Below are 22,712 nucleotides of genomic sequence, written 5' to 3' on the forward strand. Positions count from 1 at the left end.
GTTCAGCTTCAGCTCAGCATCCCGAAACACGTCGTCCTCTTATCTGACAAGCGGGGATCAGCAGTGGCAGGGGAGGAGGAGGTGCAAAGGCTGCTACAGGGAGCCCAGCCCTGGCTCCTGGCAACCTGAGGAGCTGCCAGCGGGGCCTGCGATTGATGCTGCGGCAGCGCAGCCCCGTCTCTCAGCAGGCAGCTGCCTCACGCCCAGTCCATGTGCGGAAACCTCTTTGTCGTGGCAGCTAATGAGCAGATTGTATTTCACAGCGCCATGGCCCCGCGCGGCTACGGCCAGCGGCTTTCATCTCCCTGATGGCTCCCACGGGAAAGTTGCTGCCGCTGCTCCGCAGAGCGGGTCACGGTCCGGTCTCGCTGGGCTTTTTGGTGTTTGCAGCTTTTAAACCCTCTGTCAGTTTGCACCTGCCTGTGGATCTTTTAAAGTACAGGAGTAGAGAGAACAGGGTTGGGGAAGCACCCACTGGAGTCTGTGCAGAAACACAGCGGTGGGACGCAGGAAACACATAAACACTGAAACACATGGGAGAGCAAGGAAACAGCCAGGAGGTGGGTGGCACTCAACTTGTTGGGAGGGTTATCTTTAAAACAACAGCAAAATCCATTTTGAAGATCTCCATTGTGTTTAACAGCCTGGGATTTATTTCTCAAACTCCTTCCCTGGCTTGAATCCCACTCCTAACTGCATGCCTGCTCCAGCCGCTCTAGGGCCACTGTCCCTGCTGTGTCAGGAGAGCTGGCCATGGCCAGCTGGCCAGCAAGAGCTCTGCTGCCCTCGCTGTGCTGGCAGAGCTGTCCCGCATCTGTCCAGCCAGGAGCAACCAGAGGGGGAACTGAGGCTCTAGGAAGGGGGGATATGTAGCTTGGCCAGAGGAACTGGCTCTTCAGAAGAAATCCATCAAGCTCTTGCCCCAGGATCAGATTCATCTCAAACAAAGTTCAAAGCCCCCCAGGCCCCTCTCCAGCCCAAGGCCCCAGAGCTGGCAGGTACGCTTGCCGGAGGGGTGTGCCAGGCCAGAGTGCTCCGGGAGATGGCCAGAGCAGCACAGGCAGGGGATCGTGCTCTCCCACTCACCAGTTTGCCCTCCTGAGCCACTCCCAGGCCATGACAAGGGGCTTAGCACAGATATCACGCTGCAGACACCTCCCATGTCCTCTCCTCGGGGATGCTGTCGTAGGGATGCTGTTTTCACCAGCTGAGTAGGCAGAGCCGACCAAGACACAGCTCCCTCAGCCTCTGTCCCCCTCCAGCCACCCGCCGAGGTCCCAGAGCAGTGTCCGAGGTAGGTTCCCAGCGGCAGGGTCGTGCACCTCTCCAACACGGGTCCCTGGCCCGCTGGCAGTGTCTACCAGGTCATGGACCCATAAATCCCTTCCAAGGGAGATGCAGAGCGCCCAGCCGCTCTGCACGGCTCTCCACTAACAAGGCGGGGTATTTACTAGCCCCCTCAAAAAAGATGAAAAGGAAACCTGCTACTTTTAACAGAGTTTTTCATATGGTTTCTTTATCAGCACCATGTGTGCTGGGAGTCTCCCCTTGCCCAGGCGTTTCTGAAGAGCGAGGGGTCCTGCGGGGCACTGGTGAGGAAGGCTGCTCCCTGTGAAGCTGGGAATGCTCTTCACCTCAGTTTCTAGAGATCTGAATTTGGGTGCTGAGGCTCCAGCCTGGCTTCCCCCAGGTCAGCGCACCACTACCGATCTGGCTACCCACCCTGTGCCATGCATGGTCCTGCCACATCTCTCCCTCCAACTCCACAGCCTGCACTGGCACCTGCAGTGGCACCAGCCTCCCTCCCTCCTGTGCCACCGACCCCAGGCACTGGATGAAGTTTCAGCTACAGAGGCAACGTTCTCCCATCTGCCTCCAACATGTTGCATTTGCCGTGAACTAAGGTCTCCTATTAATACTGCAAGAAACAGATCTGGAAAAATTCTTTTTCAAGGCCACAAGGAGAGAAAACTCTGCACAAAGGAGTGGGGAGAAGCAAGAGCCAATGCAACGCCCCCAGGCAGACCTACCGGCAAGGGGTTGAAGTTCTGGTCCACCAGGTGGTTGTGGCCGTGGTCGAGGAAGGAGTGCCGCACCACCACGTCGATGCCCCGGCTGGCCAGCAAGCCCAGTGTGTTCAGCCACCTGAGGATGGAGGGAGCAGAGTCAGGCCACTGCAGGGGGACCCCTTGGCCCCAGCGGCACAGCTGTGCTCCAGCACACGGCATTGCTCCTGTGCCCCTGACCTGGCACCTACTCCCAGCACCTGGGCTGAAGCCTTCAGATGGTTTCGTGTGTTGGCTGTCGACCGGCTCCCACCATCCCCACCCCAGCAAGCCTGCATGCCTCTGCCCCTGCTGCGGCCACCTCTGTCCCAGCTGTGTCCACCTTCACGTCCTGACACCGTGCCCAAGCCCCTGCGTACACCCCAGCGTTGCCGCCCTGTACCCAAAGCCTGGGGTGCCCCCTAGTCTGCTAGCACCCTGCACCCACCATCTCGGCAGTAGGGACCGAAGCATCACAGTGGCCTGTCTCCTCACATCCCTCGGGAAAAGCCTTGAATCCTTGCAGCCTGTCACAGCCCAGATATCCCAGGGATGTCCCTGCGCCTCACCGCAAAGCCCAAATAATTTTCCTCCGTCTTTCATGATCATGGCCAGCTCTGCATATGTGGTCTGGGGCTTGGCAGCAGGATGCCCATGCCACTGAGCTGTGCCAGCAAACAAGCCCCAGGAGCCAGGAACGGTTGTGGCTTTGAAGAAGGAGAGAAAATGGTTTCCAGAGCAGGGTCCTGCCAAGTGCTTCCCTGGGCAGGTGCCCCAGTAGTGAATGCATGCAAGGACACGTGGCTGTGGCCTGAACCAAAAACGCAGAGCAGGAGAAGGCCAGGGTGATCCTGAGCTGCTGAGCGAGGGAAGCTTGTCAGAATGCCAGCCCTGGATCTTGGAGCTGGCATGCCTGGATCGCATCTCCCCTTCCATGCCCATGCCCTGCGGGCACACTGTGGGTAACCGTGTGGGATCTCGAGATGTCCCTTCCTTGCTCTGCTTCTCTGGCTATGCCAGAGACTGGGTCACCTACAGGAAAGCATAGCTGAGGAGGGATAACAGGGATGCTATGGAGAAAGTAGCAGTGTCCAGGCTGCAGGGGGAGTACCGAGGGGGGCACAGGCGGGGTCTCTGGGCACAGAGCTGGCCTTCTCCCAGCTGCAGCGGCTTTGCAGCACCTGAGCCCGCAGAGCCCATGGGATGGCAGTGCCCTGTTGCCAGCGAGCTGGTGTAACTCACAGGAACCCGGCCGCATAGGAATCGGAGAGGTTGTTCATGCCTCCAGCTGAGGTCGCGCCAACGCCTTCCAGCCAGATCTTCTTCCCTGGCGTGTATGTGTTCACAACCTGTGTGGGACATAAAAGCAGCCAAAACAACTCTAATGAACCTATGATTTAAAGCCAAGGCAGACATCTCCTGTGCTACACTCCAGGAAGGCTTATGAAGACCTTCTGTAATGCCACTGCTGGGCAGCCTGTCTGGCCCTGGCACGGTCACTGGGTGTATTCACCATGTCTGAGCCGTGGGTGACAAGGTCCTCGCCCTTCTGTCGCTGCCACATGTCCTGGACCTGCTCCAAACAGGACCTCCCAAAGATGCTCTCACGCTCCCAAATCCAGGCCCTGCTCTCTCCCTGTGGTCTCCCCACACACTCCGTTCTGCAGCCTGTGCTGCCTTGCCATCTCAGCTATCCATGCCCCACGGATGGTGGCTGCCAGCCACAGGGAGCACCCGAGGCATGATGGCTCTGCAGCGTGGGAGCCCTGGCACGCAATCTGGAGCCACATAGAGGGATGGTGGGCACCCGAGAAGAAAGCAGTAGATGCCCCCATCTACTGGGGGCAGAGCGGGCAGAGCCAGACCCATGGCTGAGCTGGGGCTGCTTCACCATCCAAGGAGTCCCTGGCACAGGCAGGATGTGCCGGTCCGAGCCTGCTGGCCCACCGATCACAAGGCTCCAGCCAGCAGCGCAGACACCTGTGAGATGCCAGGTGGGACAGGAGGGCTTGGATGGCTGGAGCTGCCCGCTCCCAGCACAAGCAACCTTCAGCATGGCACAACTTCCCGTCCTCTCTCCTGCAATCCTGCTTCTCCAGGCTGGGTGATGAGCTCCTGTGACCAGATGTCTGCAAACCCAGCAGCCCGAGGAGCGCTCCACGCTGCCTGATGGATCCTGCCCCATTAGTGAGGAGTGCTGGAATGTGCTGGATGGACTGGGATCCCTCAAAGACGTTAAATACGCCAGCTCTGGGCTGCCTCCCACTCACAGCCTGTGAGAATCGACACCCCTAACTGAAGCCCCAGAGGTGTTGGCATCCTGCCTGTAATTATCTAAGCCCGCCACCTTCCCCCGTCGGAGAGGAAGCAATAAAACAGGGAAATGGACAAGCCCAGCTGCTCTAATCAGCCCCGGCAGGATGCACGGACTCAAAGCCAAGCTGGAGGCTATTAGCACCCAGCGTTGTGCTTTTCCTCAGCCACACTGGCATTCCCGGGAGAGCTCTTCCCCAGCCCTGCCCCATGTAGACCAAATCCTGCACTGTGGGTGTGAGGGTTCCCCCAACCTGTGCCGATGGCACCTCCTTGCTGCTGCTGGTCTGGGATCCCATCCATCATGAGGTTCGGTGAGCTCCTCGGGTTGGTGTCCTTTCCTGCTGGGGATGTCACCACCCAGCTGTCTACAGCTGGGACAGCAAACACCTTCCCAGCCATCCCCGCTGTCCATGCCCACCCTGAGGGCTTCTGCTCCCTTCCCAGCAGGTCCCCAACCTGCATCAGAGGTGGGACACATGCCACCACTTTTGGTGGGGTTGTGTCCCCCCCAGCAGGGGCAGGACTGGCCAGTGTCTCTCACTTGCCCCTGCGCTGATCCCACCAGTCACCTTGCCATGCCTCCCCGCAGCAGGAGGATCATCCACACGTGTGGATGATTCCCAGCTTGTGCTGGAAGACTTGGCGAGTAGCTCCTCTCTGCCAGTTTTGCTGTGCCGACCCTCGTATCCCCTTTCCCAGGACTGCTGAGTTGTTTACTCATCCTATGGTTTCTCCCTGCAAGAATTACAACTGTAACGGTGACTGGTATGGTATGAAAACCTAGACAAGACAGACAGACAGACATCTCCTCTAGTCCCTAAAGCCTTCCCCACTTACTAGGTGTTCCTTATTTGCTGTTGGACTGACAGCTGAGTGCACCGGTCACAGCCCTTGCCTAGGCATCAGCCAAAGCGGGGGGACCCTGTGAAGCCCCTGTCCCCTCCTCAGTCACCGGAGATGCGAGCCAGGTCCCCTTGAGCTGCAGGGAGCGCAGGGCTCGCTGCAGGCTGCACCAGCCAGGCAGAGCCGTGGGCTCTGACACAGCGCGCCAGCAACAGCTGGGTTTTATAACACAGTCAGAACACGATCATCAGGGAAAAAAACAACAGTTGTTCACAAATGATCATGATTCTCCACTAGTGAAAATCACCTTGGAATTGCAACTGTCACAGCTTTGCAAGTTGAGAAAGAGGGGCAAGACACCGCAGCAGCAGACCCCTCCGGAGCAGGCACCGCACCTGCCCTGCTCTGGCTCGTTTGATACCTCCTGGTCGCTCCCTCCTGTCCTCGGGAGCAAGTTTCAGGAATAGATGGATGGGAGACTGGAGAGTAAGCTGCTTTAGAAAGGCTTTACAGCACGCTGCTCACCCCTGTCCCTTGCATCCAGCCCGTGTCCCGGCACATCTGCACAGCCCACGCTATGCTGCAGCCCCTAGCCGCTTCCCTCCCAATCCGCTGCACGTCCCACCCCGGGAGCGGGTACCGTGCTGCCCGGACTTTCCCCCCAGCCCCTGGGTAAGGGCTGGCCGTGTTTGGGCTGGGAGCCCCCTCCATCCCTGCCCCACACCAGCTCCCCTGGCAGCGTGCTGGTGCTGAGGCCAGAGCCCCAGCCACGAGCTGTGCCAAGGCTGGGTACCACGGGCACGGTGCCCCCTCGCCAACTCTTTGCACTCACGCACTTTCTGGATTTTCCTGATCTGGTCAGAGAGTGTGTCTAATAGGCGCGTTTTCAGGAAGTCCGTCACTTTGGCCACTCGGCCGTCAATGTAGTAACTGGGAGGAAAAGAAGAAGACAAGGATCAGACAGCTGGGAGTAGCTCTGCCCTGAACTGCGTCCTCCCATCCCGCTGCTGCCCTGCGCCAAGAAAACTCTGCTGTGGGGCAGGGCAGTCCCTGCTGGCACCCTGCCCTGCCCTGGCCCTCGGGTCACGCCTGTGTCTGGCAGATGCTTTCAGTCTCCAAAACAGGGCGTGAGGTGGATGCACCCCCAGTGCTGAGCATCCTGCACTGCAGAAACACTGGGAAGTTTTTGCACTTGTTTAACTATTGCTGGTAAAATGCTGGGAGCAAAACACCTCCTTACAAAGGCTTTCCAGCACCCTCTGCACTGATCTCATGGAGACACCATGGAAAGAGATGCTCCAACACAATGCCTGTGATAGCAGCGCCTGGGCTCCACCACCAAGGAGATTTTGGGAGATCTTCTGCTCACCTGGCTAGTCCTCCTGTCTTAGAGACACCCTGTTTCCAAAAGGTAGATAAGCTAGTCAGCCCTGGGCCCAGTATCATCGCTACTGGAAGGATTGCTCACATGAGATGGCAAAACAGAAGACGCACATCTAATGGTGGAACTGAAGGGCTCCTTAGCTGCAGAAGGACACTACACAGACACTAGGGAGGAGAATGGTCCCAAGCAGCAAACACCCTCTGAGCCACACCAGACATTGCTGCAGTAAACACCCAGGAGGGGATGGGAGAAGCTGCCCGCGGTCCCAGCCCTGGGAATAACCGCATCGTTCTGCCCAGGCGGTGGGATGCTCTCCCTGCAATGGCTGGTCTGCAGCGGGGACTGTACAGAGCCTCTTCTGGTCTGAGAACCGGAACTGCTCATGGATGTCCTGCTGCCATAACAACCCTCCAGGATAAGCCCTGGTGGTGTTTCTGAGCCACGATTAGTGACAGGCTGAGGACCTATGGCACCAGAGCAAGCCCTGATCCCAGCACCCCTGAACCACCTTCACCTTCCTTGCTCACTCTCCCAGCAAAATCCACAGCTGAATCCCCCACTCCAGAAATGCTGTGGCTGTTACCTCCAGGAGAAGCCCTGCTCTCACAAAAATCCCTATGCCCTGCAATGCCAGGGAGCATTTCCCATGCAGAGGGCTGATTCCTGCTCTCCATGTGCTTGCTTATATAAAATACAGCTATGGTGTTGCCAATCACGATGTGAATCATCTGTCTCCAAGTGTGGGAGGAAGGCTCTGAAATGCCTCAATACTGTCTCCTGGCTCCAGGACTAAGGTGAAGCAGTCTGTCCTGGAGTGCAATTACCCTGTGGCTGGAGGTAATCCCAGCCAGCTCCTCCTGAGGAAGGGTTTGGGGCTGGCACCTCTGCCCCCACGCAAGGAGCCATGGCAGCCCTTGCGCATCTCCCAAAGGCTCCTCCCAGCCACGCAGGGAACACCAAGATGTCTGCTGCAGCACGCACTGGCATACCCCTGGGACAGCCATTTGGCTGATAAATAGCTTTTGGAAGAAAAACTTTCTGAACCTTCTCCTCCTAAATCTGCAGCATGCATCAGCTGCTTGACACAGTGAGTCCTGGAGCGTGTCAGAGCCATGCTGGGGTGATGGAGGTGCACGGGAATTGCAGCAGCTCTGGCTGGGGCTGGCAGGGCCCCACCACTGCCTCTCATCCCTTGCTGGAGCCACATCCACCAGAGTTACAGAGCCCCTTCTCCCTCTCCAGAGACTTCAGTGCAGCCATGAGTGCTGGGTTGCATAATGGGCTGAAGACCTGGGGTCTGAAAAAAGGTGGATTCAGCTTTCCAGGGCTGATTTCTGCAGTACATGCATCTCATCCACACCAGCGAGCAGCTGCAGTGGGCATAGTGGCTGCTTCACTTGGGTGCTGGAGTGCAGGAGCCTCCTCAAAGGAAGCTGCCGGCTAACTCAGCCCCACCAGAACACCCAGCACACAAGTGCTCAGAGAGAATTTTTGCATCTCACTGCTCCGAGTCACTACCCAGATAATAGGGTAATCGCGCTTGGAGCTGTGCGGGGCTGTGCTGAAAGGGGAACAACAAACACCAGGACTAACTGGCCCAGAACGGAAATGCAATAAATGAGAAGGGCCTCTTCTGCCAATCCTCCCCCAGACACAGTCCCTGTTGTGTCCCCAGTGAAGCACGGGGTCATTCCAAGCTTCACTCCAACGTTGTGTAACCCAGGGAAGGAGGAAAGAGGCATTTCTGTACGTCTGCATTGACTGGAAGGTGCTAAGGGCAGAGATTATCTCCGGGGAGGCACTTGGGAAGCGTTCAACATCATCCAAATCACTTACACACTATCGAACCACTGGCTGCCGGGAGGAGAGCAGATCTGTAAGCAGCAGGCAGCGGTGGGGTTTACAGAGATTACTTTTTAAGACAAAATTACAAAGCAATGGACTCTGGGGATGGCAGATGTTTGGATTTTAGCACAGCACTTAAGAACTGAACACAAACTATTTTTTCAGACTGCTGTGGACTAAAAACCCCCTCACCTGGGCCAAAAACTGGCTGAAAGGCCATAAAAATCAGGTTGTACTAAATGGGAAAAGATGGAGTTAGAGAGACCTCAGTCTGCATACAGCCCCTCCAGCGCAGCGGGCTGTCTGCAGGGCTCAGTTGTCTGCGCAAGCCAGTACAGTTCCAGGAAAAATCCCTCGGAAAGCAAAGGTGGGCTTGCAACTCCTCATTGTCTCGTCCAAGTGCAAGGTGTGCTCTGAGCTACATCTCTGCTGCCAAGGGAGAGGAACATCTCTCCAGGAGCAGCCCCGAGGAAGCTCTGCCCTGCCAGGGACTGGGCAGAGGAGGCAGCCTGGGAAAGTGCTACTGTGCCGAGCCCAGCCATGACCCTGCAGGGAAGGGAAATGCCCCGGGACAGTGACATGGTCACATTTTTTTTGACACCTTCATTAACAACCCAGAGAAACGGGGACTGGCAGAGGGATGAAAGGCAAAAATAAACCTGCTTTGGTGTCAGGAAATGTAATTGGTAGCATGTCTTCTGGGAAAGCGAGGAAGAGAGCACCTTGGCTTTGGGTATTCAAGCAGAGCATGAGGACAATTATGAGCTTCTGTAAGATGGGCAAGGATCTCTTGCAGATATGCCTGGGAAGTTCTCAGACACCGACAAGTACTTTCAACTTCTCCAGACAGGGAAAGAGGGAAAATTGCACGAGTTACACAAGGCTTGAAAGGAAGAGAGAGGCACTGAGGTCTTCGCTGGTACCAGGCTACTCGGGAACGGGTGAGCCATTTCTGGCTGTAGGCTTCATCACTGAGATGAGGGCACTTCTTTGGAGAACTTTAACCATCAGTAAAGGCAGTACGGAAATCCACAAAATGCAAACTACTGACAGGCCTTTAAAGCAGGAGAAGTGCTTGTTAGGCATGGATTATTCCCAGGAGCAAAGGCTGCAGCTTTGCTGATATCTACAATGACTCAGTGCACTTGACTTTTTAGAAAAAAAACCCCAACCCTGAACAGTCACAACTCTCCAAACTCCGAAAAAGCCAGCAGCAGCTGCAGAGAGCTCCAGCGCTGACAAGTACCTCCCCAGGCAGCAGCACAGTGCACAGGCAGCCGGACCAAGCCAGCCCTGAGAACTGCGGCATCCAAGTCCTCCTTTCCTGGTGCCGACGAGGTCCAAGTGCCAAAGAACATACCCTGCCCAGTGTGGGCAGGGGTCTCTGGCAGCCACGGCTCTGCGGAGGGAGACGACACGTAGGTCATGGACAAGCTATTCAGCTCTAGCACAGGCTGGCAGATCTTCCAGTGAGCTCTGGGTATTATGCAGCACCAGAGCTGGCCCAGAAGCCTAGGAGATGTCAGCGTGTCCACCATGGGCACAGACGATGCCATTTCTCCTAATACAGGAGAGAACAGATATGGGCAGTCGCATGCAGAGCTGACTCATTGTGCTCCCCAGTTTGATGGCACTGTCTCTGTAGACAAACAATCTGCAGGAACTTGAGAAGAGGCAGCCAAGGAAAAAAGGGATCTAGCAATTAGAATAATAGAATCATAGAATGGTTAGAGTTGGAAGGGACCTCAAAGATCATCTAGTTCCAACCCCCCTGCCATGGGCAGGGAAACCCTCCACTACACCAGGTTGCTCAAAGCCTCATCCAACCTGGCCTTGAACACTGCCAGGGATGAGGCATCTACAACTTCTCTGGACAACCTGTTCCAGTGCCTCACCACTCTCTGAGTGAAAAATTTCTTCCTTATATCTAATCTAAATCTACCTGTTTCAGTTTAAATCCATTGCCCCTTGTCCTATCATTACACGCCCTTGTAAAAAGTCCCTCTCCAGCTTTCCTGTATTAAATCCTAGATGAGACATACATCTCAGAGGAAAGGCCATGTACTGCCACTTTGGGTGCCCTATTACACTATACAAAGCTGAGGCCAGTTCTCATCCTTCTGTTCACGCTGCCTTGTTTTCAAAAACCCCATTTGAATACACTCTAGAAACCTGGGATGGGATTAGTGCACTTTGCAAAGGGAGGTGTGATCGTATCACTCTGGAGGTGGCCAAACTGGAGCATGGTGCAGAAGGAATCATAGAATCATAGAATGGTTTGAGTTTGAAGGGACCTCAAAGATCATTTAGTTCCAACCCCTTGCCATGGGCAGGGACACCCTCCACTACACCAGGCTGCTCAAAGCCTCATCCAGCCTGGCCTCGAACACTTCCAGGGATGGGGCATCTACAACTTCTCTGGGCAACCTGTTCCAGTGCCTCACCACCCTCAGAGTGAAAAATTTCTTTCTTATATCTAATCTAAATCTACTCTCTTTCAGTTTAAAGCCATTAAGGAGGACCCGGACTAGGGCTGGGCAGGAGTTTGTGCCAGTGTGAGGAAATGTGCCACCCCAATTCCCGACCCCTATCCGTGGCTGGATCTGTAGCATGAGACTCGAGACACAAAGACAAGAGCTGGGAACAGTACACCAAAAAAAGCTGCTGCCAAAGGGTCTACTGAAGCAGGGCTGAGCAGAGCTGCCAGCCAGAAATGCCCTTGTTCTTGGGCAGGCTGCAAGGCCAGGGTGCATGTAGCCCTCCTGGAGAAGGGCAGTGCCAGGCACCTGGGTGCTTGGGCAAACCCGGGGCTACGTGTCTCTGTCCCATCACCCCTGGGACTTGTGCTGCCTTTAAAAGGTTTTCTGGAAAGACCCACAATCTGCTGCATGGGATCATGAGCATCATCCCATATTTAATGAAGGCAGTGCACTGGCTCCTGGGCAGCTGGTTTCATTTACCTTCCCTTTCATTTTAAAGAGAAACCTTTGCCCCTATTATCTGACCTCTTCTTCTGTTGCAGTTAATTACATTAAAGCCCACTTCCCAAAGCTCAGGAATTTCCGGATCTACTTTGTTGCCTGCTGCTACGGGGAGAGTCTGCTAAGAATTAGGGCACCCGCCTGCCGGGGATGCCGAGCGGGACAGATCCCCGCCATCAGCATGACAACCCGCCGTCACCGCGGCTGTGAAACCCAGACACCTCTGCCGACAGCAGCGGCCCTGTCCCTGAGCATCTTCCCAAGGAGAGGGCAGAGCCCTCATCTGCAGCAAGGGACACAGTCAGCCTCTCTGCTCCCCCGGAGAGGAGAGGTGGCATATCACCTGCTCCCTCCAGGTACAGACCTGCGGGCACAAGGGAGAGGTGCTGCTCACCTCCAGTCAACAAATAAATGCACTGATGAAAAGCAATGACCGGGGGCTGCTCCCTGACCCTAAAAGCACAACTCGCACCCATGCCTTTCTCTGCCCCTAGATGAGGTGCCTCTGTCTGTCCCGCCGGTGGGAGCCATCTCTGGCCTATGCCATCTCCCCAGCCATGCCCTGGTGTCAGCTGTGACTGTGCTGGTGGCCAAGGCCACGATGCTGCCAAGGACTGTGCCCTCCATCAGACAGCGCAGAGGATGGCAAAGCTGTGCCCTGGCCAGGTTTATTTACAAGTGGAGACGGTCCAGTGATTCCTTCAGGCAACTCCTTCCTCCAGGCACAGCCTCAGAGAACACCGTGCTCTGAGTGCTCACAGCAGGCTCATGCAAGCCAAATACCTTCCCTTGGCACCTTTGGGAAATCTGTCCCTTGCAGCTACTGCCTCATGAGCAACTGCCTGCACACTCGACATGACTAAGCCAGAGGAGATGTCACCCAAATCAAGCCCAGCAAATAGATTTTAAGCAGTATCCCCCGCATGCCCTGTGCGCCTGGCATCTCTGGTTTGCCACACAGGGCAAGTGAGTTTCCATCTTGGAAGATAACGTGGCATTCTCCAAGGAGCCAAAAGGATAGGTGTCCACTGGCTTTGAAGAGGCAAACGTTTGCTTTCCCCGTAATTAACAGGGATTTGTGCTTCAGAGGCAGTATCAGTTAAGGATTTGCCCATTAAATATGCAAAACTGGGAGTTTTGCACAACACTTTGGACGGAAAACCAGCTGTGTGGAGCATGTCTGAGGATGGGACATGGCTGCAGGTTTAAGCGAGCAATGAACCTTCACCACGCACGAGGACACCAGCACTGAGCAGAGATGCCTGTGGGGGGAGGTTTCTGAGCAGTGGAAACCCGCGTCCAAAGACTTGAGGGGGTCTGCAATAAACCGAGCATTTACTCATCACCAAACTTAACAAACGAACTAAATTATCAGGGAAATGCCAAAAGTCTCGGAGCCACTGTCAGTCCCACCTGCCACACCCTCCTTTAGTGGAAATTCCCTGGGCGTTTCGAAGCCATTCACACATCCCTCTCCAGCAACACTAGTTCTGAAGGAGGCACGCATGCTGAGTTACATATGTAAGTGAAACTATACTCTGAAAAGGCTGGCGAGGTTGCTCATTTCCACCCAGTGTTACTTTTTCTGTCAGCTATATTTCAGATATATTCTGTTTTCACACAGAGAACAGAGACCCCTGCAATGTATTCCCTTCTCAATTCCTTTTCTGGATCGAGCACAACCTTTTCAAAGGAATAATAGATTTGACAAATTCATAACCAGTATCCCGGGAGAACATTAGGGTTTGGAACAGAGATGTTCATACTTGAAGTTAGACAGCAGTTTAGTTTCCTGCTAATAATTTTCTTCTTGGATACATAGGAACTTGTTTTGTTTTGTTTTGCCGTTTGGAGCAGAGGGATGAGACACTGTTTTGACATTTATTCATAAACAGTACAGAAGCCCAGATTGGAGCTGTGGCCATTGCCAGTCCCCACAAACGCATACGGGTGCGATCTCCAGAGCTGCAAACCCAAGCTGGGGGAGAAGCAATTCCTACGCTGCAGTGCAAAGGGGTCAGCAGGCAGTGACTCCGCAGGCTGCTGCTTGGTGCAGCCGCTCGGCACCAGAGCTGCCGAGCACTTTGCACTGTTCCTAAAAGAAGATGTTTCAAAGCAGCCGTGCGGGCAGATTCCCTGCACACCAGGACGAAACTCCACATCTGAAGCCTGGAAGTTTGTTCCCTCAACTCATCCAAGGGCTTGGCCCAGTCATCAAGCCCCATTGCAGAAAGTGAATTCCGGGACTAAGTAAATGTGATTAGCACATCGTGTAATCATGAAAAGCAAACTCCCAGCTGAAACATAGATCATCATTGCACAGCATGAGCCTGTAAGTAACACAAACCCCGCTCCAAATGCTCTGCTACCCCACTGCCCCCATTGCAGCAAGCTGCTGCTGCCTGGCAGGGAAGCCCCAGGAGCCAAACACCCAAGCAAGCAACACTGCGGCACAGCGAGGCGAGCTAAGCTCCCTGAGGAGGACTTGCTGTATGTTGGTGCTATAAATCACTCTGAGATGCCAACAGTTGCTTCTGCAGGACGCTCCAAGGTTAACGTACAGACAGAGGTTAACACAGAGGCCCTGGGCACACTTGCAAGGAAACCTCATGTCTTAAAACCCACTGAGCTCTTTTTAAGAGCAGGTCTCCAGGTGGGCTTTACAAGAGATGGGCTTTACAAACCATGCTGCTACACTTCAGCAACACAACCTGAGCACCCCATGAAGGGTCACTGCAAAGGACTGGTTTGGGGAGCAAGCCCTGTGGGCAGCACATGCAAGCCCACCTTGGACGTGAGACCCCGGCTCCTGTGCTCAAGGTCAGTGCCTGCCCCCCATAGGAAGTTTAACCCCCTGTCAGAGCAAATCCACTTTTTCTGGAAACAGAGTGGTCTCACCATGGCTTTTGCTCCATTGAATGCCTGTCTCTGAAATACATCCTTTCTGTGGCAGGAGAGAGTCCTTCCTGCCCCATAAACCCTTTTTTCTACCAATTTTAGTGGTTGCTGCTGCGCTTGCACACCACGTCACCTTTGCACTGGCATTTGCACTCCCACTGCCGAGAGCCACAGCCTGCCAGGCAGCCTACCTCTGGCCATAGTGTGAAACTGGGGCAGTTGGAAAAAAGAGGAGGAAAAAGATATTTATGGATTTTCCCCCAAATAAGAAATCCTTTCCCTCCACTTGCTGTTTGTCATACCCAGTGCTACAGCTCAGAGCTTGCTTTGCCTCTTCTGAACTGCAGCACACGTAGGAACTGGAGGAAATCAGGTATCAGCATATCTCCGGCAGCCCCAGCTGGGCCTGGATCTTGGATGTTGACCCCCTTTCCATCCACATCTGCTCCTGGGGCTCCATCTGCAGCATAGGACAGTGGCATGTCTACAGACATCCGAGACTCACAAAACGAAGTGGGGACTGGGGCATTAGGCATTTTCCATCGGACCAAGCTGCCTCTCCTTTCTCTGGGCCAAAACAGCTTAGCTTCAGGCCAGCGGTTGAAGGAACGCAGTAGTTGGGGTGAAAGGGAAAGGGCTTTCAAATAGTCCCATGCACCTGTCACACACGGCTTTTGCTTCCCTGTTGTCCCCACCCTGGCAGCTGCCTCCGGGGACTCTGTGGTCCAGCGCAGGGCTTTGTTCCCAGCAATGAGGCAGGGCAGGCAGGCAGTGGTATTTTAAGCCTCTGTCTCATCCGCAGTGGTAAAGGTTAATACATCCCCTCCTGTATTTGTTCGAGAGGCTCCAGAAGGAGGGGCAGAGCGTCTTTCAACTACTTATATGCCACAGAAGGACAGAGGAGGTGGCTGTCACACGTCTGCCCCCGCTTCACACCCAGACAGCGCATCAGCTCTGCTCCCAGCGTCATCTGATCACTGCAATTAGTGTTGGAAAGTAGAAGGAATGGTGAATACCTACTGTTGCCAGGTAACAGCATCCACCGTGCTGCCAGCCACTTTCATGAACCTATAGGAAACAGAGCAAGAAACCATATAAGCCCAATGTTGTCACAGGGAAAGTCCTAAAAACAACCAATGTCCATCCTACATCACAGGATACCAGAGGCGGTCACTGCACTCACAGACCCTTTCTAATGAAACCTTTGCATCCTTTAATGGAAGGAATAAATCATACTGAATACAAATGCTTGTACCACGCACAGCTGAGAATAACGGAGTGACATCCAACAGGCAGCAGAGCTCTGAGCATCATTTTGGGGTAGGTAGGGAGAGCTTTTGGAGCACAACAGCATTTCAGGAACAAGATCTTGGGATATGCCCTTAGTTTTATGACTGCAACAACTCTCAATAGCAATTAAAGTTTTAAATGCCCATCTTAGAAGAAGACATTTCTTCACCCAACACCCAAGCTGAGGAACTCCTTGGCCGGATTCAAGCAAGGGCTGAAAAACTGAAAGAAAATGGAAATAAAAACCAGCAAAGCTGTGAGATGCAAAGATGTCACCTCCAGCTCAGGAAGCCTCTGAGCATTGGAGGAACAGCTGGACAAATACTACCACATGCTTCCCTTTTTTTGATGCTCTTTCTTTGGCACCAACTGTTAGCAGCCTGATGGGATTCTGACCTGGATGTGCTTTTGATTTGTCCCATTCCTATGAACAACGACAGCACTTCCATGCACAAGGTTACAGCGAGTTATATAAACATACTAGTCTTCTGGTGGCTTACGACCCAACTATCTTAAAGACAATACACCTCCTCCAGACAGCTCCTATTTGAGTCAGACTTGAGGCTACCCAGGTGTATCTGCTTATGCTGCTGATGCCAAAACCAAAGCAGTTCCTAATCTTGGAGACTGTTTGTGACCGCCACAGCAGCAGCCTCTGGCACAGGCTTGCTGCCACCCAAGACAATCCCTTCTCTGGCTCCCTGGTCCAGCATTCCCAACTGCACCTTGGAAAACTGTGGCTCCTGGGAGGAAGCCCAAGCAGTTATTTTATTCTTATGCTTAGGAGCAGAGATATGAAAACACACAAAGCCACACACCAGCTGTGGACAGGCACGCTTTTCTGCTCAGCGCTGTAACGTGCGCTGCATAGCTGATGCATTTTGGAAGTGATAATGTATGCACATGACAGGAGACATTGGCTTGAGCAAGTGAACGTGATGAGAAAGAAACTGATAATGTATTGTCTTGGGCTGCTCTTTGATGCACTGGAATCCCGGGAACACAACAGGAATCACACAGCTGTCCTGACTCCATCAGGACACAGGGATGAGTGGTGGCACTGGGTCCTGCGACCCCAGCTCCCCCAGGACAGCCCTGTGACCGAGGCTGGAAAAGAAAGGGAAAGGTTTGCGAGGAGAGACGAGACCTTTTATCAGATCAGTTGTCATGGCAGGGAAGAACAGCAAGCTTTCCGGCACACGAGCCTCTAATCAGGTCTGAAACAAGAGCAGCAAACTTCAGGCTAAATATAGCTCAGAAACAATCATTCTGACTTTAAATTAATGACAATAGTCAATTATAGACTGGGACAAAAGGGCAGCTGGACCCTGTGAAGCATAGGAAGGCACTGGCAAAGGCAGCAGTAATAAATCCCTGTGGACAGAGGGAAGAGATACAATTAGAAATGGAAAATCAGTAACATGCTGTAAAACCCCGTAGCACTGATGCATCCCTGATCTGCTGCCTGGCAGTGCTGTGAGCTTCAGTTCCCAGGCTCGCCTTTCAGAAATGCTTTTACATCTCTGCTGGGGGTCAGGCCCGGGAGGCAGTGGTTTGGGGATGGTTCCATCCCAGCTGAGCAGGGCGAGGAGACCAGCTGGACCAGCTGTGGTTGCAGTCAGGAGGAGAGGTGCAAGCTCCCCGCAACTCACACGGGTCACCTGGCCAAAAGGGGATTTTGCAAATATTGTTCCACAAAACTAAGTTTGCGGAAATACACCAAAAGGACCAAAAAACCCAACTCCCAGGTTTTGAATGCTCAGTACAGGGACTGCTGCCTAAAACATAATGCATGGAGTGTATGAGAGTGAACTAATGAACTCTAAACTGAAATTATGAACACAATCTATATTGGGTTTGAAGATCAATATATTGCAATTGGGTCTGAAGATTAGTTCAGCTTGCTTCTAACCTCAAATGCTTTATCTTCTGGCTGCAAAATAAACCATCCTGACTTCACTAAGTCACCTCTTCAGTGGCACTCCCCACTCACAGTCCAAAACCATGAGCAGATTGAGCTCAGAGGAAGAAGCTCTCCAATTTTCCTCACCACTTCCACAGTGCCTATGGCTCTGCTGCAAACACACCTGCTACAGTGGACTTTGAGCAGGGACTGAAAAGCAAAGCAAACCCTCAGTATAACCTCCAGCATCCCTGGAGCAGCAGAAGCAGGACATCTGTCTGTCCCATCTCTCGTGTCTCTAGGAAGCTAATTGACCTATTGTTAAAAACCTCCTGAGAAAACATTGTTCTAGGACACAGGCATCACTTGGGCAGTGCAGTACAGACCAAAAGCAGAACAGAAAAGGCCCTGGCTTGTTTAGTGTTCCTCTCTGTCTCCATAAGAGTGAAATAAATTGGTCAGTTCTAGTAATTTTCAAATTTTACCATAAAAGATGCATATCTAGCTCGAATTTTGCTTTCCATATCTGTTTTTTCTATCCTATTTTTTTTTTTTCTTTCTTTTTCCTTTTACTGAGGTTTTTGCAGGATAAAGTTCAAAAGCTCCTGGTAAAACTTCGAGTTCTGCCTTAACAGTGGAGCTGTATCTGGAGCACCCCAGATGACTTGGGCAATGGTCTCTATGCTCCAAAAGGGGACCTAGAGCAGCTCAACAGCCAACAAGTGGTACTGCACGAGCAAGAGATGAAAGCCCAGGGCAGGTGGAAAAGCAGTGATGCATAGGTATCTGAATATCCTCAGCTTAGGAATACAGATGTTACTAATCTCTTTATTCCTGCAGCACCTGCGCTGCTCAAACCACAGATTCTGAGGTCAGAGAAGATCCATACGGTCCAAATGACCAGCACTGGCACATTTTTATCTGGGATTTCCTGGACTGCATGATGTCCATGTGTGCAGTGCGGCGCAGGCAGAGCAAACCAGACGCTTCCGGGAGAGCTCAGATCCCTGCACATGTGCTGCACAGATGGGCTGGGCTGGTGCAGTAAATCTGCCATTTTTCCTACACATTGGGCTTTCTCTGTGAGCACCAATCGACCGCACAGTGCATGTGCAGTAAATCGCCCCCGGGAGCAGCGGGACAAGCCTGGCCCGCGCTATGCAGGCAATGTGGGCAACTACTGCAGCAATGGCCTGTAATTCAGATGGGTGGCAGCCCCAGGGCATGCCCATGTGTTATCCCTGGCCAGGCTTCCACAAATCAGAAACCTGGGCAAATGTAAAACTCCTCAAAATCTGCTGGGGCAGCATCTCCAGGTGGGGAAACAGAACATATCAGAGGCGCGTGGAGGAACAGGAGCCTTGCGCAGGGAGTTTGTGATACTGAGGATGAGGCAAAGCCACTGAGCTCAGATATGTCCATCTCCTTACCCTTGCAGCTGCCTGTATGCCAGCATCCCATGCCAGCCCTACTACGTGTGGGGCTCTGCCTTGAGCTAGAACTGAGGCTCAAGATTGTTTTAAAATGAGCACTAAAAAAAATGCAATTTAACACTGCTCAGTCACCCAGACAGTTCATGGTTCTGCCCCAGAATACTGGCACAAGGTGGCACAGCACCTCGCAGTTCAGGAACAAGCTGTGGGAGAACAGTGCAGGAGGGCTGCAACACCACGAGATGGTACTGACACCAAAACTCTATAATGTGAAACCATGGCTCAAATCTGGCCTCTCCCAGAGCATCTCCCACAGCCACATCTCCGAGGACCGCAATTTTCACTTGAGTGTGGGCACGTCTCCGAAATAGATCTCTGGTCCTGATTCAATACTTGCCAGTCATGGAGCACTTACTGTAACCTTACGGAAATTGCTCCCATGGTTAATTAGCCTCCAAGTATGTTATTTCTCATCTGAATGTGTCTGGCTTCAACTTCCAGTCACTGGAACTTCCTAGGCTTATTCCTGATACATTAAAGAGCCATTTGCATTTGGAAATCTCTTTCCCATGCAGGTAATTGCAGATTGTCATCCTTTAAATAATAATAATAAAAAAGTGATCCTGCAACACAGAACGCAGCTGCACAAGGAAACACGTTACCATCGCACAGACTCCCAGGTAGTTTAGCGTCATCATCCAACTCCTGGGTGCCGGACTTCTCAAACACGGGTTATTTCACCTGCTACTCCCTGGAGTACTACTAAAGCAAACTGTTCCCCCCCAAGCCCCAAATGTAGAAACAATGCTGGCCTACCTGTGGTGCTGTGGTGGATCCCTAGAGCTGGGTGGCAGATCTCTGCCCTTTCAGCCAACAGTGATGGGTATAAACAGCTTTGTCTGTGTCTGAATAGGTTGGTGAGGGGGACTAAGGCACAGGATTCGCTTACTAACTTCTTCAGGTTCCAGAAGCACAATCAAATACCCGCAGCAGCAGAGACAGGTACTAGATCCAGCTCATGCCACCTGATGCAAAGACTTTGACCTGCAGTGCCAGATTTCAGACAGGGATTTCACTCCGGGAAGCAGAGCCTGGTGGGAACTACGTATACATTTGCTGCTATATTGTATTCTCTTTCTGCTCAGCATCGCCTTTCTTCAACCAACCTGGTCTACGGTAGGGCTGCACAAGCCTTCTAGCAAAGAGGGCTTTATCTTCCAGGCTACTTCACCCAGCCTTGGCAATTTGCACTCCAGAGACTCTGGAGGTTGCAGTTGGACCATGATATTGTATCACCACTGATGCGTTTTCCCCACCATTGATTCGTCCAGTTCCTTTCTGAACACGCACCTCTGGCCTCCATAATACTCCGTGACGATGACTTCTACATGCTATGTGAAAAAGCTTCCTCCTTCTTTCCAAAGCTTCCTTACAAACTACCTTCTGCACTGTGGAAAAAACACCCCATTCACAGGCTCATGGGCCTTGATAACATTACCTCTGAGCTGTCTGTCTTCCGAGCTGAAGAGGCACAGCCTATTTAATCTCTTCTCATGTGAAGACATCACACACCTCCGCACATCCTCGGCTCCTCTCCTTGGAACCCTTCTGGTTCTTTTACATCTTTTCTGAGATAGAATGACTAAGCTTTTAGATAGCAATCAGGATGAAGGTATGCTGTGTACTTACACAGTGGCATAATCTCATCTACGTCTTTTCTTACTCATTTTGTTCTTCCTATACAGATGACTGTGATTTTGGCATTCCAGCCATCGAGATCAAGTCTCAGCAACAACAACTATCTTAACCTTTTCCTCCTGAAAGAGCAATAGCTAAATCCTTTGCTTCTATCTCAGATCCTTGAACCTGCTATATAGCCAACTGCAAAATGCCTCACCGCACCCTTCACACCTAATTTCAATGTATTTATGAATGGATTCACTCGTAAGTTCAACGCTGCCGGAGCTTGAGTTCATGCTGCAGTGACTTCCTCCTCCCTTCGTATCAATAGTTTAATGTTTCTTGTCTTGTGGCTTGATTTTTTTCACAAAATTCTTGTTCTGGACCTATTCAGTGTCTGGTACAGCCTGTGCCACCAACCCTCCAGTAGCTTGCACAAGAGTGAAGCTTCTGTCTCTGCTGACTGAGACACACTTGCCTCTGCAGTATCACTAAAGAGACTTAGACCCATACAGCAAGGATATACTTTTTAAAGAAAGTCAAACAGACAAAACAGAGCTTCAAAAAACAGCAGTGCTTACAAGTCCCCTGCGTGGAACAGGGCAGAAGTCCTTGTCAGCAAGATGACAGGACGAATACCTACGTTTCTTCCTGAACCCCCCCCCAAGTCCTTCCCTCTGACAGATACCGCCTGCTCCAGGCTCTCCTTCTTTCTCTTCCCTACTTGAATTTAAATGAACAAGCTCTGTCCATGCACCATCTTCAGCTGCTACTCCAGAACAAGTCACAGATAAAAGAAATGCCCGGACCAACTGATGTGTGCTGTTGTGCTCAGACAGGCACAGCCCTCTTTGCCCTCATGACAGCCCAGACACAAGGCATGGGCAGTCATCATCAAAGACTGTCCTGGTTTTCGCTTTGGCCTCTGGCTGTATTGGACCCCAAGTGTACGGCCTGGGCCATTTTATGAGCAATAAACTAACACCTCTCTCTACCACATAAGCACCAACACGGGAATCTGAGCTTAGGGTTAATTTGTGGATGCAGGGAGCAGGGCTGAGGATTGGCACAGGTTTTAACCCGACCTCTATCTGGGCTGCCCACAGATAATCTAGAGATCATCTCCATTCCCACTCCCGACTCTGCCATGTCCATACCTGGCAGGGAGGAAGGGCTTCATCACCACTGACAAACATGCTTCCTCACCTTCATGGACTCCTTTCAGAGCACTGTTGAATGACATCATCACCAAAAGGAGCCAAAGTGATCCACACAGGTGGTTAACTCTCCACAGGTGGTTAACTCTCCTACAAACCAGGCGTAGGAGGTAGTAAAATCATGAAGGATGAGAAACTCTTGTGCCTTTTGAGGTGAGGACTGATGTGCTCAAGCTTCCCGGCTTGCTGCTGCTAGCTGGCCAGAGGTGCTGCGGCTTCGTGACCACAGGGTAGATGTGCAATGGTGACAGCAGCAGCGAGAAGGGGCCAAGGAGGCGGGAAAGAGGGCAGAGATGGAAAGCCAAGGAGGGAGAAGGTCTGGTGCTGAGGTGGGATAAGGAGGTGGGGAAAGGCTGTAGCTCCAGACAAGAATGATTTTCACTTCTCTGGTGACTTCAGTAGGCTCAGGACCCAAAGTGGCCACAAAGCATTGAACAGCCAGCCTAGCATGGACACAACAATCGTGCCAGCCTGTATCCTCCTGGCACTGCAGCTCCTGCCATGGTGGAGGTAACACCTTGAAGCTTGTGAGTGTCCAGTGACAAAAACTAGGCTACACCAGCCAAGGAACAACAGGTCACAAGAGCCCCTAGCCAAATCTGCCCAGATGTGGCGGCCTAAGTTTTGTACCAAATGTTCTGAGCTTTAACATGTGTTAGCATCTCTTCTTTCTAATAGCTTTCCCTTGTGTTTCTTCTCTTCCAGCACCGAATGTGTGATTCAGTGATGCATTAACCTTTGTGTTTGATTCCTGATCTGCTGTTAAAATCTATGTTAATTCCTTAGAATCTCACAATTTTTTCCCCAAGCAAATTCTGAGCAGTTCTGGGATTCCTGTACCCACAGACGCAGTAGGTAGCTAACATGGTCTGCTCTC

The 22,712-nt window shown here is 52.5% G+C and overlaps 1 protein-coding gene across 1 annotated transcript in view; it reads right to left on the bottom strand.

Annotated features, from left to right (window-relative positions):
* The window catches only part of HPSE2 (heparanase 2 (inactive)), a 112,967-nt gene that overhangs the window by 12,328 nt on the left and 77,927 nt on the right, over positions 1–22,712 (bottom strand). The window contains exons 7-10 of the mRNA XM_086616380.1: positions 15,333–15,380; positions 6,041–6,134; positions 3,288–3,394; positions 2,031–2,145 (exon numbers count right to left, since the gene is read on the bottom strand). Of these exons, the coding sequence (XP_086472506.1) occupies positions 2,031–2,145; positions 3,288–3,394; positions 6,041–6,134; positions 15,333–15,380 (364 nt within the window). The remainder of the gene's footprint in view (positions 1–2,030; positions 2,146–3,287; positions 3,395–6,040; positions 6,135–15,332; positions 15,381–22,712) is intronic.

Source organism: Tauraco erythrolophus, chromosome 9, assembly GCF_009769465.1.
Source record: "Tauraco erythrolophus isolate bTauEry1 chromosome 9, bTauEry1.pri, whole genome shotgun sequence".
Lineage (NCBI taxonomy): Eukaryota > Metazoa > Chordata > Aves > Musophagiformes > Musophagidae > Tauraco > Tauraco erythrolophus.